This window comes from Chiloscyllium plagiosum, chromosome 2, assembly GCF_004010195.1.
Source record: "Chiloscyllium plagiosum isolate BGI_BamShark_2017 chromosome 2, ASM401019v2, whole genome shotgun sequence".
NCBI classification, from domain to species: domain Eukaryota; kingdom Metazoa; phylum Chordata; class Chondrichthyes; order Orectolobiformes; family Hemiscylliidae; genus Chiloscyllium; species Chiloscyllium plagiosum.
Window position 1 is genome coordinate 58968275 of NC_057711.1, and position 19424 is coordinate 58987698.

At 38.5% G+C, this 19424-nt stretch overlaps 1 protein-coding gene across 3 annotated transcripts in view; it reads right to left on the reverse strand.

Annotated features, from left to right (window-relative positions):
* Positions 1-633: 633 nt before the first annotated feature.
* The window catches only part of LOC122560061 (ephrin-A5-like), a 213962-nt gene continuing 195171 nt past the window's right edge, over positions 634-19424 (reverse strand). The window contains exons 3-5 of one of the 3 annotated variants that reach the window (XM_043710265.1): positions 8333-8398; positions 7920-8000; positions 639-3382 (exon numbers count right to left, since the gene is read on the reverse strand). In XM_043710265.1, coding sequence (XP_043566200.1) covers positions 3264-3382; positions 7920-8000; positions 8333-8398 — 266 coding nt within the window. In that variant the 3' untranslated portion in view covers positions 639-3263. Of the gene's footprint in view, positions 3383-7919; positions 8001-8332; positions 8399-19424 lie in introns of all 3 variants that reach the window. The other 2 variants (XM_043710269.1, XM_043710278.1) reach the window with 2 other exon arrangements.

Here is a 19424-nt window from a genome sequence, read left to right on the forward strand (position 1 = left end):
CTGCATTGTTCCAGAGCGATTAGTCCATTGCCTCTCTACCAGCTGGCTTCCCCGTCAGATCTGACCTTTGGGTTGAAGTGCGGTCAGTTTTGTGCTGTGAATCCATGGTCACCGAGACCAGAAGGATTTCGCATCGAGAACCATTACCCAATGGAAGCAGAAAGGATACTTCTACCTTCATGGTCCCGATTGAATTCAAACACAGGACTCTGAGCACTCAGTTTTGTCCCCTCGCTTCTTCTTCCGAAATACTGATGTTCCAATTTTCGAACAAGTTATAATGGCGGAATCGGCAAATTCACCATGACATCATATGAAACATCACTTTTAAAAGTAGAATAAGCTGGCGGCCTGATTATTTTTCAGTACAGGCTCATTAAATTGTATAACCAACCATATTCCTTCAGTTTATATAACAGTTGTGTGTTAGATTGTGCTGACGTTGTTAATTAGATTAGATTACTTACAGTGTAGAAACAAGCCCTTCGGCCCAACAAGTCTATACCGACCCGCCGAAGCGCAACCCACCCAGATCCATTCCCCCACATTTACCCCTGCCCCTAACACTACGGGCAAAAACTCAACTTGCTGTGAAAATGTATCATTTTGAGTTCGGATTTCCTTCATCCGGGACCGGAATGGAATAATTCCACCAGATCTCGGAATAAATATAACATTTATAAATGCAACGTCAAGAAAAAGACGCAGTGTGCTCTTTAAAACATATTTTCAAACGTTTAATAGCCAAAGACATTGAACATCCATACTATTTATAATGAACACCTTCAGTTTTATTTCTGTATAGTTGCTCAGACACGTGTATATACAAAACAGATGTATAGAGTGGTTCCAGATGGCAGTACGCCACAGGTTTGTTTATTCTCCCCTCATAAGCAAGTCAAAATGCACTCGTCAATAAGTGCAAAGAATCTGCTTTTCAAGCGGTTCTTGAGCAGGGCAGTACAGGCACAGACAACAATGAACTGGACTCTAATATCCAGACGCGCACACAATGAGTGGCTCTAACGGAGTGTCAAGAGTAAGCATCTAAAATAGATTTAGCGGACTCCATGAGTAACCTTCAGCATGCCAGCATTTATTAAACTGTACAGACAATGGCAGCAACGCTATTGTAAGAAGATTCGTCTCGCATCAGAGCGGTCTGGGGGCTAATGCATGGGAAAAACTTGGAGTTGCCAAATAGAACAGATTTACCCATTCACCGCTCAATGAAGGCTCCGATGAAAGCAGGGAACAGCGGATCTACGTGGAGTGAATAAAGGGGGAGTGGATTATTTTCTATGCTTCTAAAATTTATAGAACCATTTCCATTCCACATTGCAAGGTAGGTCAGTGAAGTGCGGTTGTGGTTGACAGGTATAATACACCCCTATTTGGGGCCTTGTCATGAACTGCTTCCACACAAAGGGGGAAAAGGAACAGTAGACGAAATTTACAAAAGTATATCGACAAACGTTTGTTTTTTAAACTCCAGTCCATACGCATGCTACAACGATAAAGGCAAGATCTTCCCATAAAACATTCACTTCATCTCTGGGAGAGAAAGAAAACCAGGAACACAAACAGATCAACTTTCAGAATTACCAGGCCTCTTCACAAAGGGTTTTGTGACCAGAATTCTACATCGTCTCAAACATTTAGGACCAATACGTTGAATGTTAATTTTTTTTTTGCTTCACTCTCCTCACACATAAGCAATTTGCAAGCTGCTCCCGTTCCTGTTCTTGCAGCTTTCTGGATGTAGCGTTTGCACTTATTCGCCAAAGCAGCTCGCAGTATTGTAGCAATACATCGTCCATTCCAACATAGATGTTTGCTTAACCTGATCAGTCAAATCCAGAAATTCTATTGTATTCAATTATAAAAGATGTAAGAATTGGAATTAATACTTTATCAAACACTATTTACAACATAGGTTGCTAATAATACAGGATTTAAACAAGTTTTTTTTCCTTTTGCCCTCGAAGAAGGTACAAACCAATGTACTAAGCTAACACTAATGTTATAGACTATTACAGGATACATAGTATCCACTGAACAGATTGATCCTTATTTCCCTGCTTAAAAAAAGGCAACCAAAAGTGAAGAAGCAAGAAAGTGGTTGGTCGTAAATGTCCTCCATTATATTAGGGGCATCCATTTCTTGTTATAATTCTTCAGGAGTGTAAAAGTAATCATTTAATATAGAATCCATTCTTGACTAAAATATATTGGCAACAGTCACTGTGGAACAGATTAAACTGCCAGAAATTAATAACGTCCAATAGTGAACTGTAGTCTACAGCTGCTCAGAACAAAATAATGCAATGGTTACATCACTAATAGAGTTGGATTGTAATCCAGTTTATCAGGAGAAAATGCAGTATTTTTACATTCTGGGTTCATTAGCTTTTTCAATTATAGAACATAGTGTTAAAATAAACTGCAAAATTATCAGTTAAGCCCAATATCTATCCTTGTTCACATGAAAACTATCCATATTACAAATGACATCAGCATTTCTAACCTATCATTTAACCTTTATTTTTTGTTTCTCAAATAGTTCAGCAGAATGGTAGTAGCCTATGGCTAACTGCACCATCCCTCAGTTCTGTATCGCTTCCCAATTTCTTCAAAGGTTATTCTGTCTACACATACCACCTACAAAAATACTGAACCTGAATGAGGGCTTGTGAAACAGGAAATGTGTCAAAAATACAAAATATTACAGACAATGTTAGCGGCTGCATGAGCAGTGTCGCTTCAGACACATGTTGAATTATAACTCCTGAGAGGGATGGGGTTATATCTATTCAGAATATCACCCCTCAAGTCCTGACATGGTGACTCGATGCTTTGCATGATCATCTTACGGTATTGAGTGAGAAGGTATAAATATTGCATGGAGGTATAAACCCTCTTGGGCTTCTGCTCAATATTCTTATTCTTCAGTGACTGCATCTGCCACTACTGTTTCACATCTGTACTTGGATGACAAGAGCTAAACCATCTAGGGGTATTTTGAAAGACAAATGTACAGGAAAATAAGAATCATTAGTCTCAAAATATAATTTGGCATTTTTGGGGGCTTATCAGTTTGGATACATCTTCCCTCTCCAATCATTCTCTACTCTCCTCATGTAAAATAAATCTTGTGTCTGGAAAAAACTGAACGCTCCCCCTCCTCAACAGTGCAGTTACAGAATCCATGTTGTTTCCTGATCCAGCCATGCTGTGTCAGAGGTTCCTTGGATTTTTGAGCACTACAATGTAGAAAGTGCCATGATAAGGATCAGCACAGATGCCAAAATTAGCGGGGATATCCTGGGTATTTGAGCGTTGTTCTCACCACGCGATGGCTCAGCTTCATGTATGGTGTCATCTATTCAGAGAGAACAAACACAGGAAGCAATGCTGTTACAGAAAAAGACAACAGAAAGAATGATCTGCAGTACTTTAGTTACAATTATACATCAGCCAAGCTCCTCAGGCAAATACATTTCATTGCACATTCCATGCTAGTGTGACAATCTGTATTGCGTTTCAAATTTCTAATTTCTTTTAATTTAGAAAGATTTTCATTAACTATGCTTAGTAGAAAACCAATGAAAAACAAAAGCAATGGTAGGTAAGAAGCACTGATGAACTTTTAATATTTTAAATAAAACATACATTTCAGTCTACAAAATCATGAGCTAAGATTTTTAATGCCTGGGAGCTGTTCTGTCAATTTTTAGGCAGTTTGTTCAATTTAAATTAAGCAATTTCATGCACCACATCTACTGTTGGCTTTCTCATTAAAATATTTGGAAAGATTTTAGTATTGACTGGAGTACATTTTCCTGACAAAATGAAATGAAGTATGACCACTCAGGAAGATTTTGGATTAAAACAATTTGAAGGCATTTAAAATAATTCAGATCCAGGCACTTATGAATTTTTTTACTTTGCAAAAATATTTATTCAACCGCATGAGAAAACCAATAGAACATGTCATCAATTAACATTCACAATTAACTTTATTTGGTATCCAGACAAAGTGACAACTGAATGGCACAGTGAGTATATCTACAAACTCAGATTGAATGGAGAAATGAGGGAATAATGTAAATATTTTCCATTTGATCCACAGAATACAAAAGTTAAATTGCTAGTTGTTGATTATTTCAAAAATCTGATTCCACTGCTGTCTCTGGAACTGTAACCCACAAAGTTAGCATGTGATCTATTCACTGTTTTGTCTCTGAGTTACAATTTTTTTTTATATCGAAGAGGAGGGACTGTTTCCATTCTCCCAATTATAAAAATGGTCATTGAAAACTTTTAGATACAGAAATTTAGTACCTTTCCATTCCCTGAATAATGAAATCTTTATCAAAGTCACTGGTCTTTAAGTCTGTTTATTATAATTAGTATCTTGCATTTGCCCAACAGTAAAAACACACAGAATACTTCCAAGTTGCATAATTTTAAAATATTACCCTTTCTGGGTACAATTGTTTCCACATTTGAGTGGAGAGATACTTGCAAGTCATTTTCTATGATGTCTAGTGCGAGCAACACTGTAAACATGTTCTTTCATTTTTTTTTGTTTCAGAAATAGCAAACAGAAAATGTTTTCTCCCCCCATTTATGATGTTACTAACAAAAGCTAGGAGGAGAAATCCACTGTCACCTTTTTCAAACCATTAACCAGGTGACCACATTTCAACAGTTCAACTTTTGGTGTATAAGGCTTTGAATTTATGAATCTACTTCTGTCATTTCTACTTTGTACAGGAAATGCTACATATTTGCTATTATAAGGAACACCTTTTCACTCTGAGCGGTGTGTAACCTTGGCACTCTCTTTGCTTTTGACCAAAATGTGACAGAATTTCTTTACTGCAGAACTGTGAAGTCAAAACTCTCTCTTACTTGACATCAAATATTTTCACATACCATTTTCCCAATGTCCATCATTTTTTTTCTACACACCAAATTATTTTCAAAATGATCTTCAAAGCCTCCATAAATTAACTTCAGTCTATCTGGAAAATATTCCGACATGCCTATTTTCAGATTACCCTCATTGTTCCTCTCACTATTGTTTGTTCCTCATTCTCTGATTCACTCGCTGAGGTTGATTTTTCATCCATGTTGTCCTTGCTCCCTGGAACTTCTTCCTAAAATCATTTTGTCTTACTATTTTACCTTCTGCTTTCAAAACCTGCCCAAGCTTTTGACATCCTTTCCCTACATCCCCTCACTCATGGTGAACATCCATCCATCCTCAAGAAAATACACTTAGATATTCAATTGCACTGTATACATCCAAGTGGTTGCAGTGGTAGTAACAGACACAAGGACTTTCTATTCAGATTAGACCAATTGCTGGGGATAGAAAGCTTTGCCAAGGAATCCCTAATAAATGTGTTGATTTTCTTTCTGTAATATCAATGTAAACGTAAGCACTAAATCTGTCACTGATGTGCAATCTCAGTGAAAAAGTTCTATTTGCTTTTTGTAGCATTGAATCAAATTCATTTACTGCCCACTTTTAATTTAAGGGGACTTTCCAGCCTCTGTAGACTTAGGAGGAATTGTGTGCCTATTTGGCACACCAGTTATTTCCCTAAGAAATGCAGATTCTTCTGCATTTTGATTTTATAATCTCTTCATGGAAATAGGCCACATTACTGGAGTGAAAGCCCATTGTTGAAAGGTGCATGGATCTAAATAAGGTTACAACTTTGATGTCCCTGTGATCCTTGCAGAATTGTTACTTTTAATTATTTTGCCTGGGTGCCCTCTATTTTGAGGATGGAGTTAAGTTTCAAGTAACAAACAATTGATGTGAAAAATTAAACGTAAAGAAGAACAAAATAAAGAAAATTTAAAAATGTCTAAATCTGTCCAGTGTAAAGATCATAAAAGTTTGAGCACCGTAATGCTGACTTAGCCAATCTCAGATGATGAATGCAGAAATAGCATTAATTGGCTATCATTCTGGTGTGAAGTAAAAGGAGTAGAAAGGAAAGAATGAAAATATTAGCCAGGTTTGCTGTTGATCATAATTCAACAATTGTGTCTAATTTGAGGATGCTTGAATTCTAAGTGAGAACAAGTTGGATTTGGCTGTTACATTTTCCAGATTTGGACAGTCCACTAGCACTCAGTATTGAGATCACACACAAGTACATTATCTTGTTGAGATATGAAAAGGGCACCTCTACAACACAGTGGGAGAATTGAAGACGACAGAAACTATGGAAAGTAGAAATTGCAATGAGATACAAATAGCGACAGCCCCTTCATTGACTTTCTCAGAACAAAGACTCATAGATGTTGTTGCAAAGTAAAATTTCATGGTTTCCAATTAGCATTGCTTTGATTGTATAATCAGACAAGAATCTCTGTTCCTTAGGATGTCTTCTTTTGGTATCGCTGAAGTGCAATGGACACAAATTGCCAATAGATACAGATCTCAAACTTTCCAAAATAAATTTCCTTAGGATCATAACACTCAGAAGATAAGTGAAGCCATAGGTAATGATACTTAGGAGTCAGCCTTTGCCCAATTGGTAGCCCACTTGTCTCGGAGATGTTTGGTTATTGGCTAAAGCTGCAGTAGAAATTTTGTCACATATACTAGCCATCATATCAGTTTGGTATTGGGTGATTGCTGGATAGTAGAAGATGTTGTCTTGCAGAGTGAATGTTAAATTGAGGGGCCATGTGGTTGGATAGGCATTAAAGAAAATATAGCATGATTCTAAGAAAATCAGGTGAGTGCTCCTAGATTCTAGGTTAGCATCTTTGCTGAAACAGATAATCTGGTCGTTTATATCATTGCTGTTTTTGAGATTCTGCTGTGCAGAAATTTGAGAGTCAATTTTCTTCATCAGAACAGGGCGCACATTACAAGTAGTACTTATTTGACTGTAAATCATGAACTGCATTATGTTAATACAATCTCTTCCTTTGACAGGAAAATCATGTGACTTAATGCAGAATATGCTTCCATTGATCTGGACTGAATCCAAACCTAGAATCCAAGGGTGAAAAGTGAATGGTTCTAATTCACTGTGCCGCTCAGACTTTCACAATAATGAAATGAACAGCAATATTGAGTTGCATCAATTTTCATGTTAGACTTGTTAAAATATTGGCAGCAGCAGTGAGTTACTAACATGACTAAAAATACTCAGAGACACAAATGGTGGTGGCAGAGTTTAATGAAAAGGACAACATTAAAAATACAGAGAGACACATGTCTAGACATTGCTGTTCAAGGCAGTAATGCTGGCAGACAACAGCCTAGGTTCTACCAAATTGAGGGAGCCATTTGTCACAAAGTGACTATTTTCAAATGTCATGGACAGAACCTCTTGCAATACATGAGAACTGCAACCCCTTTCAAATTTGGAATAATCCTTTCCCTCCCATTTATTAATTACATAATTAGTTAATTGCATGCTTCTATTTTCGTTAATCGTTAGGCAGTTTTATTGTAGCACTAAAAAGATTGATTAATTTAACTAATTTCTTATTAAGGCAAGCTTTTTTGCAAAGCAATTGCAACAAAGCAGTTATAAAGACAATGGGACAATACATCTCCTGGATATACTGTCTCACTAAATTTGTATTAAGCAGAATATCCAGCACTGCATGGAATCAACTGACCTTCATTTTATCTCACATGCCTTTAGCTGACGGCAATGATAAAAATCTGGCACACCATGCAAAAGTTTTTGCATCATTCTGTTGCAATATATACAGAAGAAAATTAGCAATGAGGCCACCACCAAAAAAAAAGCAGGGTGAACAAGCTTTCAACATTGAACCCATGCAGGGCATGCAAACTGTGATGGAGGGTCAATAAGAAAGGTGGGATGGGAACAGACGCACTTGTTAGAAGATTCTCTAAGCATACTAACCTGCTGGTTCTAATGAACTGTCTACTCTGTCGTTAGCACCGAAAACACTTTCATGTACACCTACAGTTTTCGAACAGCTGTCTATAACAAAAATAGAAATAATAGCCAATATGTTAGTGTGACATTTTTCCCTGCTTTTTCTTTTTTTTCAAATTGTTGCACATTGTGCACATGTCAAAAGTGCTGTTGAACTTGTCCATTTGTTTTAACCATGGAAAATTTGCAGAAACAACAAGTTAGCAACTGCCATAAAAGCTTGGTGAAGAAATGTAAGAAGAAAAATGAAAACAAAATGCAATGTACAGAACAGGTACCGCTCAAAATAAACACAGAAAGATTTTTTTTTTAAAACCAGTGTTTATGAGAAGGCATGCGCTAAAGCCACCCTTTGCAACCTTGTCAAAGGAACTTACTTGATTGTCGCACGAGAACTTTCAATTTTAAACAAGTCTTCTTTCCATTATCTGGGATAGCTGAAGCTGTGAAGTATGAAGAGAAATCATTTTAAGACTCTGCAATATTAATAAACAGCATATTTTTGTTAGTAACAAGTCAAAACATGTCTGAAACCTTATGTGGAGCCAATATAAAAATAAATTAGTGCACTGTGGTCTGAGAAGAGGATTTCACATTTGTAAGTGTCATTTTACACCAGTACTGAATCTAGCATATTACTGAAGGCAATATGTAAAGTACTTAAAAATATTTTCAACTTGAAGGCAAAAATTTAATGTTGTGCCATTACAGACAAAGATAATATTGAATATTTTTCCAGATCTAAACCACAAAATTGATCATTATCTTAATGGTACAATTTTAAAAAAGGATTCGAGGTGAGGTTGTTTGATTAAGTTTTGATTTTCCTCCTCCCTACAATTGTCAGCCAGTCCACCTAAACACTTTGAAATGTGTAACAAATCTGCTGGACCGTTACAGTCTGGTTGAAAGCTCCCACTAAATCACAGCTAAGAGCTGCCTCCCCTATCACTAAATTAAAGCATATAACATGCTATTAGGTCAAAGCTTGAGGTCTGTGGTCACAGGCAGGAAATGACCACTTTCGTACTTTCCTGCGGGTCCCACTGTCCCTATGTTACAAGTGATGCTGTGTAAAGCACTGAGACTATTTACTTGTCCACGGGAAATCTAATAAAAGAGAACTTTCACAAATCCTGGGCACAAGCTAGACAAGGCATGATGTTTTCTGTATCATTCATACAGCCCTTGTCTAGCTTCTCTTGAGAAAAGTTAACTTATAAATCAGTTTAAGGAGAAAAATGAACCAGGAGAAAACAAAACAAGTTAATAAAAAGAAAACAAAATAGAAAGAAATGCAGGCAGAAAAATTACGTTAAAATATACCATAATAAAGTGATAGTGAAGAGGCTATCATGTTGGCAGTAGTACAAAGGCAAAATTCTGTGGGTGTTAGGAAATTTGAAGTTAAAACAGCAAATTCTGGAAACACCTCAGCCGATTGATCTGGAACACTGGGCACGAAATTAAGGGGTGGAAGAAGACTACTCACTCCCTGGAAGGAAAGTCAGCAGCAAGTTGACAGACCAGAATGAAGCTTACCCAGTTGTAGCATGTTATAGGCAGGCTATATGTTTAATTGAAACAGACATTGCTGGAGAAACCTAGCAAGTCTGACAGCATCTGTCAGGAAAAAGCAGAATTAATGTTTCAAGTCCAGTCTGAAGTAGGGTCACTGGACCTGAAACATTAATTCTGATTACTCTCCACAGATGCTATCTAACTTGGTGAGTTTATCCAGCAGTTTCCTGCGTCCACAGTTCTTGGTTTTGTTTTACGCTGCTTCATTGTTGGACTTCTATCCTTCATCATAGGGAACAGCTGGATAATTAGGTTAGCCTAAAGTTCTATCAGCCCTAGAAGAGCCAAAGCTCAGCTATAAGTGCTGTTGGGACTCCAGACAGAGGATTAAACATCACAGTTAACCTAAGAAAGTAAACTACAGGACTTTAGGATTGGAAGGACTCCCAGAGTCAATAGAGGGTGTCCAAGTTTGGATTGGTTGACAGATAGCAGAGAAGGAAAAGTTAAAGTTTGGAGCCCAGTGTGTCTGTGCGTGCATGTGGGTGTCTGTGTGTGCATGTGGGTGCCTGTGTGTGCATGTGGGTGCATGTGTGTGTCTGTGGGTGTCTGTGTGTGCATGTGGGTGTCTGTGTGTGCATGTGGGTGTCTGTGTGTGTGTGCATGTGTGCATCCAGTGAATGCACAGCACCTGAATGAAATGCTTTCCTTCCTTCCCATCTTTTAAGTGTTCCCTTTCCCACTCTAGTTAATGCCAGTCCCATTTTGGCATGGGCAGTGTATTATTAAGACTAATTGCAATTTTAATAAGCTCAATTAACCTGTTATTACCTGTTGACAGATTGTTGATGGGCTATTGACCCAACCACCAACTTATCCTCTCTGAAGGGGGCCAGTTCAAGGTGATAGGAAGATGGTGGGGCTCACTGTCAAACCGGTATTACATGCCCCATGTCAAAAACATCACCAGCAGGTGGCATGTAATATCCAACTCAGCTTGTTGACAAATACAGCCTCACCTGCTACGTGGTTCCAGCATTTCCTGACTCAATGGTGGTAATTAAACCAGGCCAAGCTGTTACGTGAACTGTTTGCAGCAACTTAATAAGCAAAAAAAGTTAACAATTATATTTTATGACCATTTAATTTACACAGTAGCTTCTATGTGAAGAACATACAGCTGGAGTTGTCCAAAAACATCACTGTAAAACTTGAAGACTGTTCTGCTATCTCAAGTAGTCCAAATTGGCCACTCTGTTTTCAAGCAGCAAAATACTCCTGGTTATTTCCTTTTCTCAAAAGAGCAATGTCGGTTCGCGAAAAACTGCAAGACAACCATGCAACAGAAACACTCAAAAAGTTTAGAGCTATGAGAATTAAAAAAAAAAGCAAATCAGAAGCAAAATAAAAGTGTATGCATGAAACAGTTAGTCTTATGTTAAGGGCTGGGTGAAGCAAACACAGCTGTTACTGTGGTGCTGTGGGCAGGAATGAGACCGAAAGACATTGTAACTAAACTAGCCAGGCATACAGGTTAAAGTAGTTAATATAATACAGTTAAACCATTTATAAATTAGTCACATCACCAGTGCTGAAGCGTCAGAAGTTGCTAAAATCTTGGCTGCTTTCACACAGAACATAAATACAGATTGCAGAATACAATCACAAACAGAGTGTAGAAGCTGAAAGTTATAATCATAATGATGTCACAGTGGGCTGTATTTAAAAGGAAGCAGCTACATTTCTAAATGCTTTTGATGAGAGAATGGATCAACTGATTTTGTAAGGACCCATTAACTTGGTCTGTGGAGAGATTAGACTTTGCACAGAAAGAAGCACAAGTCATCAATGTCAACTCTGAACAATAAAAATCCAAATGAAAGTTTTTCCCTCAATTCTTTTTAATTTCTGTCTCATCTTTGAGGACTAACCGTGCTAGTCATGACCTTAAATGTTTCCTTCAATTTGGTACTGACTAGCCAACTGTAAGTTTTGCAACTACAACAGTGTTTTTAAAAGCAAGTTACAAAGTGCTCTGGAGGCAGTGTAAATACATAGGCTTGGTTCAAATGGGCATTTAGAAAAGCAAATATATTTAATATTCAAGCAGCAAATCACCAAGGATCTGATTAACCAAGCAAAGTGAATGAATACAATGACAGCAGTGCATAATTTGAAGCTTTGAGGATAATGTTCTTTTGATTATAGTAGTATTCTGCCAAAAACATAATGACAATCAAAATCACTTAGAAACTCTATGAGCATTTACTGACTTATCTTGCAATACATAGGTGTTCCTCAAGGCGCAGCAAACCCGGGCTCCACGCAGCTTAACCTGTTTGTCCATCGTCAGAAACACAATAAAGGCTGTCATGTTTCCAGTGAAACTTCCAGAATAGGTGTCAGAGTATTACTTAGGTAGAGAGTGGTATAACTATTCCCCAAGTCAGAGAACAAGAACAGTAATTACCAAACTTGAAAACATGAATTCACATAACTTTGAAAAAGAAATCACACTCACCTATGCCTTAGTAATATACTATTGCATGTGCAATGAAGACTATCACCCATACCATTCACTGTCCCCCATCATACATATCAACTGTGCCTTTCCTCAGGGAAAGAACGGACTGGTTATTTGCCAGAATAATTTAAGTCACACTGGCAATTTTAAACTAGCTTCAGGTGGTGGGAGTTACTGCAGTGCATTATGACTAGAGTGAAAACAACATTGTTCAAACTGACAGTTTGACTGTGTTGTAATATTAGAAATATGTATGACGCAATCTCTAATTAGTATTCGCAGATATTAAATGTTCCTGTGATAACAGGAAACACTACATATTGATAGCTGCCTTGGCTCTTATTTATGGGTTTATTTAAGTGTAGAATCATTTTGACTGGCTCTGGAGAATAAAATTTGCCTGCAGCAGGAAGTTGCAGACCAAAAGGATAGGTTAAGTGGGCAAAATCTGTCAAATGGAATATAATATGGGAAAATATGAAGTTAGAGTATGCATTAAACAACGAATAACAGTAGAGTTCCAAGATGCACGGGTATCGAGGTGTCCTAGTGCATAAGTCACAAAAGGTTAGTTTTCATGTACAGCAAGTAGTTAAGACGACTACAGGAATTTTTTTTATTTTGAAATAGATAGAACATAAAAGTAAGGATGTTATGCATCAGTTATAAAAGGCATTAGTGAGACCATATCTTGAGAAATGAACGCAGTTTTTGTTTCCTTATTTACGGAAAGCTGCAAATGTGTTGTCAAAGAAAGCTAGGAGAAAGTGAGGACTGCAGATGCTGGAGATCAGAGCTGAAAATGTGTTGCTGGAAAAGTGCAGCAGGTCAGGCAGCATCCAAGGAACAAGAGAATTCGACGTTTCGGGTATGAGCCCTTCTAGAGGAAACGTCCGAAATGTCGATTCTCCTGCTCCTTGGATGCTGCCTGACCTGTCAAAGAAAGCTTACTAGATTGATTCCTGGAATGAACAAATTGTCTTATGAGGGAAGAATAGACTGGATTAGTTTCCACTAGAGTTTAGAAGAATGAGGGTGGTCTTGATTGAAGCGTACAAGATCCTGAATGGTCTTGACTAGGTGGATGTGGAAAGAATCTTTCCTCTTGTCAGTGAATCCAGAATAAGAAGGCTCTTTATAAAAATTAACAGTTGCCCTTTATGAACAGATATGAGGAGAAAATATTTTGTTTGAGGACTTGTGACTTTGGAACTCTGTCCCAGATGTCGCTGGAAACAGGGTCACTGAATATTTTTAAAACCGAGATGGATAGATTCTTGTTATGCAGAAGAATAAAATATTATCAGGAGTAAATGAAAATGTGGAACTTGAAATACAAACAGGCCAGCCACAATCCTATTGAATGGTGAAGCAGGTTCGAGGGGACAAACTACCTACTTCTACTCCCAACTCCAATGTATGTATGTTCAAAGACCTTCTCAGAGCCTACCATGAAACTGTTTCACATTCAAATCCTTCTCTTCTTTGTGAAATGCCTTCAAATATTTTTTCTCCCTTAGCACCTTCATACATTCTATGATGTTGCTGTTTATTTTATGGTTATCAAGCTGAGGGCTGTAGGGGTGTGTGCACGTGTGTGTGTGTTTGTGTGCGAACACGCACACGTTTGGGATCTTTCCTGCATTTCTGCAGAAACTTGATGTCTGTGTCAACACATACACACACACTCTACAGACCCATACACTCATGCAGACTCACTCTCATACACAAGCTCGATCTCACACTCATACGCACCCTCTCACAGACTTATACCTCTTTACATTCACTCTCACACATATACATACACATATAAGTTTGTGGGGTGAATTTGTACTTGCAGAATTACATTTCATTTTGCTCAAAAACTGCATGAATCCATGTAAGATTCTGTAAATCCCTTTTTTAGAAATAGAATCAGTCTGAACATTGGGGCACCTCAGACCTTCAATACATTATCTGAGCTGACATGTCAACTATTGTTAAAGTTCATTTGAGAATGTAACTTTAAAAAAACGTTCTGGGATTTACATATTAAAGAACTGAAACCAACACAGTTATTCTAAAAGATGAGAGACTTAACAAACAATCCAGGTCTTTTTCAATATATAATTTCAGTTACATCACACTGTAAACTTTTGCTATAAATTCTGTGTCTTACGATCTTATACTCTACAACCACCTGATGAAGTAGCAGTGCTCCAAAAACTAGTGCTTCCAAGTAAGCCTGTTGGAATATAACTTGGTGTTGTGTGATTTTTTTACTTGGGACTAGATTAGGTTAGGATATCTGGTCGGCATGGATGAGTTGGATTGACGGGTCTGTTTCCATGCTGTACATCTCTATGTGGTATCTGTCCTCCCATTTTTACAGAAAATATTTGTGATTCCCCATTTATTCACCATGGCCTGGAACTGATCTAGCGTGGAGGGACTTGGAGGAGGGGCGTTGGAAATGTGATAGGTGGAAAGAGGTCAAGGTGAGGGTGATAGGTCGGAGTAGGATGGAGGCGGAGAGGTCAAGAAGAGGGCATCTCCACCGCATCTCCTCCACTTCCCGCTCCTCCGCCCTTGAGCCCCGCCCCTCCAACCGCCACCAGGACAGAACCCCACTGGTCCTCACCTACCACCCCACCAATCTCCATGTACAGCGCATCATCCGCCAGGGGAAATTTGGCATGTTAATATGCTGCAGTTTTTCTTATCTGCGATGTTTTGTGTTATGTTGCTGAAAATATTACTGATGAAATACTTAGCAGTTGTAGTAAAATCATGCGTATACTTAGGATGAAGAAGATTATGAGTACCACATATGCTTGGTCCAGTTCTTGTTGGATTCATTTGGATATCAAAGTTGAAACTTTATTGCTGGAACAGCACAGCAGGTCAGGCAGCATCCAGGGAACAGGAGATTCGACGTTTCGGGCACAGGCCCTTCTTCAGGAATGAGCAGAGAGTGTTCAGCAGGAGAAGATAAAAGGTAGGGAGGAGGGACTTGGAGGAGGGGCGTTGGAAATGTGATAGGTGGAAAGAGGTCAAGGTGAGGGTGATAGGTCGGAGTAGGGTGGAGGCGGAGAGGTCAAGAAGAAGACATTTCCAACTCCCCTCCTCCAAGTCCCTCCTCCCTACCTTTTATCTTCTCCTGCTGAACACTCTCTGCTCATTCCTGAAGAAGGGCCTGTGCCCGAAACGTCGAATCTCCTGTTCCCTGGATGCTGCCTGACCTGCTGTGCTGTTCCAGCAATAAAGTTTCAACTTTGATCTCCAGCATCTGCAGACCTCACTTTCTCCTGGAACTGATCTAGCACACCACAACCTTGACAGCAGCATGGAACAGAGCTTTGTGTCCCTAGAGAGGTAACCTTAGCTACTTGAACCGGGAGTGGGGTGCAAAACCAGAAAGCCTATGTGAACTGACGGCTGAGTTGAAAAGTAATTTTGCAAGCCAAAGCTCCACATATACTTCTACCTTCACAACTACAGCATACAAAACAGGGGAATGTCATTCTGTATAGATGGTAGCAAGAGCTAGAGCTTCACACATTACTTTATGCAAATTATATGACAAGCATTGCATTTAAATGTCTGATGTTCAGACTGCTTATCGTTGCCTTTTATGAGATGGTGCTAGTTTTTACAACAAACTTTGCAGTTTTCATGATTTTGCAGTTTGGTATGTTTGCAAAATTCTTCCAAACCTCAACTTCAACCACAGAAGAAACCACAACTCCAACTTCACTAACCCTAACCCTAACCTCTACTGCATCAATGTAATTTTTTTTTCCACACCTCTCACTCAAGCTAACCTTATGTTCCATCTGAATGAGATAAGTAATTCATGGTAAATTAAATGGGCAATGGGTAGTAGGACTGTGGGTTTTGTATCTGTTTCACATTACAGAAACCCACTTGATTTGGACCTTGCAACTTTGGCAAGGAAGAGAGACTGGGCTGAATTCAAATCAAGGTTTTGAGATAAAAGGACAATGTATTAACATGTAGCACATTCAGACTCGCCTTTTCTCGTTATTGTAGTTTAAATGCTACAATGTGGCTGGAATGCATTGGCGTTTAATTTCCCAGATTCATTGGTCACAAATGGTTAAAAAAATCCCCATTTTCACACAGGAACCTGGGTAAATCTCAAGACAAATTTAGCAATAAATTAATCCAGTGATAGTATAATTTTAAAATAAATGAAATCTGCAAAGATTAGGAAGTGCTCTGACTTTCAGGAAGGATCTAAAATCTGATAACCGAACATTTTGAATTTTGGTCAAAACTAAAAGCAGAATATCTAATTTCCTTAATTCACATGGTAATTACCAAAGACAGATGCATATTGTCATAACTAATCTACTTCTTAAATCACACTGGTACAGATTTAGACATAAAAACAGGAATGTCAATGTATACTACATATGCAAGTATACACGCACACTCTCACATCTCAAATACACACACAAATTTGCAAACAAATAGTTTACTCCAGATAATTCACAGTGAGAAACTAAGCTAAACAAGCCAGTAAGGTCCTAACGTTGATCTCTTAACCTTTTTTTTGTATAGGTATTTTTATTGAAGAAAAATACATTTTTTAATAACATATTATTACAATTATCTATACAATTAGATATTAAATAAATAATGGCCAAAACACTCAACTAACTACTAATCTAACCTATAACTAACCAGAACGTATAATAAAATATCTTACATTACTTAAAAGGAAAAAAAACATAATAACTAAATAATGAGGTACATGCTCAGAACGAATTAACATTAAGTCATAATAAAACCCATAATCGTATGGGATTCTTCCCCCCCGGGGCCCCCGGACCAGCCATTACTCTTAACAAGTTACATGACCTTAGCCAGAGCAATACTAGAATCTGTACACTTGCTATTAATACCTTGGGCTACGTAGTGGAAAACATACTATTGTTTTCGTTCCTGACCCTGAACCAATGGAGCCTGTTTGAATTGCATTTACAAGTTAGTTATAACCTAGGGCTGCAAACCTGATTTGGGTGGAAAGCAAGAAAAGAACAGGAGTTTAGAGTGGCAGGGTTGGGGAACTGAGTCATGAGGGAGGCTAGAATATAGAGCCTGATCTCTGGCTTCAGGTTCTGGACAGGTGACATGGTGCTATTCTATCTAATTCCCATCTCTAAAAGTGATGGGACAGGCAGGTAAGGGTAGAAAGTTGGTGGAAGATGGGAGTTGTTTCACAACCTGTTCAGGAAATTCATCTTATTATGTTTATGTTCTTCAAAGACTTCAGCTGAACACAGGCCAATCAAGATATGTTGCATGTCCCATTGAGGCCTGGAAAGACATCCAACTTTTTCTGGAGTATGAGATTCAGTCCTGGAGAAGGTGAATGCCTTCTCCAGCTGGAGATGAAGATCTTGAAGAATTCTTTATGCTTGACCAGTTTGGGCCAGAAGATTCAGCTCCAGCTTCCAAGTGTGAATGAGCCATCCTAAATATGTTAATGACACTCTCCTTTCAATTTTGTTGGAGGCCCTGGTAGTGGCTCTGCACTGTTACACAGGGGCTAGCACAATTGGATCCTGGGAGATTTTTCAGTCCCCTGCTTTACTGCTGTTTTGTTGTTTCAGGAAAGTACACTGAAAGGACTTGAACTTAAAAGGAATATAAAGCAGTGAGAATTGTGTTAATTGTCTGCATAGCCTGAATTTAGTGCAAAGCTGGAGTAAACACGAACCCTGAAGTACCAAATAATGCAGAAGCATGTGGAAATAAGTACATCAACGAGCACATTACCCATGTATTTTGCCTGCTTCTGCAAATAACTCTCCTTTTAACCACAATCACAATCAGATAATTGTATCTTGGCAGCTGTCACTATACATCTGAGTCTTATATATAACGTTTATATTAATGTAATACCATGGGGAATTTACACAAGATACTTTCATACAAAGAAGATCCAGACATGTAAAAAGGTTAAGGAACTACAATACCATTTTATAGCTTCAGGTGATTTCCCCAGTTTGTAGTGTGCAGAAGCATGCAGAATTCTAACACTACCGCTTGGCCGAACTCCATTTATTTCCAGAAGCAGGAATGAAACCATTCAAGCCAACTCTGGCATTTGATAAGCTCATGGCTGATCTGATTGCGGCCTCAACTCTGCTGGCTTGTCAAACCTCTATACCATTTGACTCCTTTTCAATCAGGAATCTATCCAACTCAGTCCTCAAAATATTCAATGGTCCTGTCTCCATTGCTCCGAGGAAGAGAATTCTGCAGACCACTGACTCACAGAAGAAAAACAATCCTCCTCATCCCCCATCTCAAAAAGCAAACTCTTTATTTTCAAACTGTGTTCCCTCACTCTATTTTCTCCAAAGGAAGAAAACATATTCTCAGCTTCTACTCTGTCAAGTCCACTCAGGAACTTGTATATTTCCAGAAGAACACTCACTCATTATAATTCACTACAATTCACTCATTATAATTCACTCATTATAATTCACTACACACACAGTCTCTCACTACAATGAAACAGGTCCAACTTATTCAATGTTTCCTCATAAGATAAACTCTTCATTATTGAAATCAGTTGTATGAAGCTTCTCTGAATTGCTTATTTAAATACATCCTATTTTAAGAGAGCAAAACTGTGCACAGTACTCTAGATGTGGTTTCATTTCAGCCTCATATAATTAGAACAAAGCCTCTCTACTTCATATTTCATTCCTTTCACAATAAATAACATTCTCTCCACATTCTTCTGTCCCAGAATACCAGCATTAGTGATTCATACACCAGGACACTCAGATCCCTCTGTATCACCGAGTTCTGCCATCTCTCTCCATTTAAATAATATAGTACTTTTAAACTCTTCTTGCCATATTGGACAACCTCACATCTTCCCACCTTATATTTCATCTGCCAAATTTTTCATCACTCAATTAAACCTCTTTATATTCTACATGATGGAAGTATCACATCCACTGAAACAACTCTATTTTAAATATGCATGCATTCGGGTCTGTAGTACTTGTAAAATGCAGTAAGCTGCACCGAGTATGTGTGTATGTGTGAGTGAACAAGTGTGTGCGTGAACGAGTGCATGTGAGCGAGTAACTGTCTGAAAGAGCACACCTATATCAGAGAGTGCCTGTGTGAGACAGTGTACCTATGAGAGAGAGTTCCTATGTGAGACAGCACATCTGTGTGAGAGAGAGTGCCTGTGTGAGAGAGAGTGCCTGTGTGAGAGAGAGTGCCTGTGTGAGAGAGAGTGCCTGTGTGACAGAGAGTGCCTGTGTGACAGAGAGTGCCTGTGTGACAGAGAGTGCCTGTGTGACAGAGAGTGCCTGTGTGAGAGAGAGTGCCTGTGTGAGAGAGTGCCTGTGAGAAAGAGTGCCTGTGTGAGAAAGAGTGCCTGTGTGAGA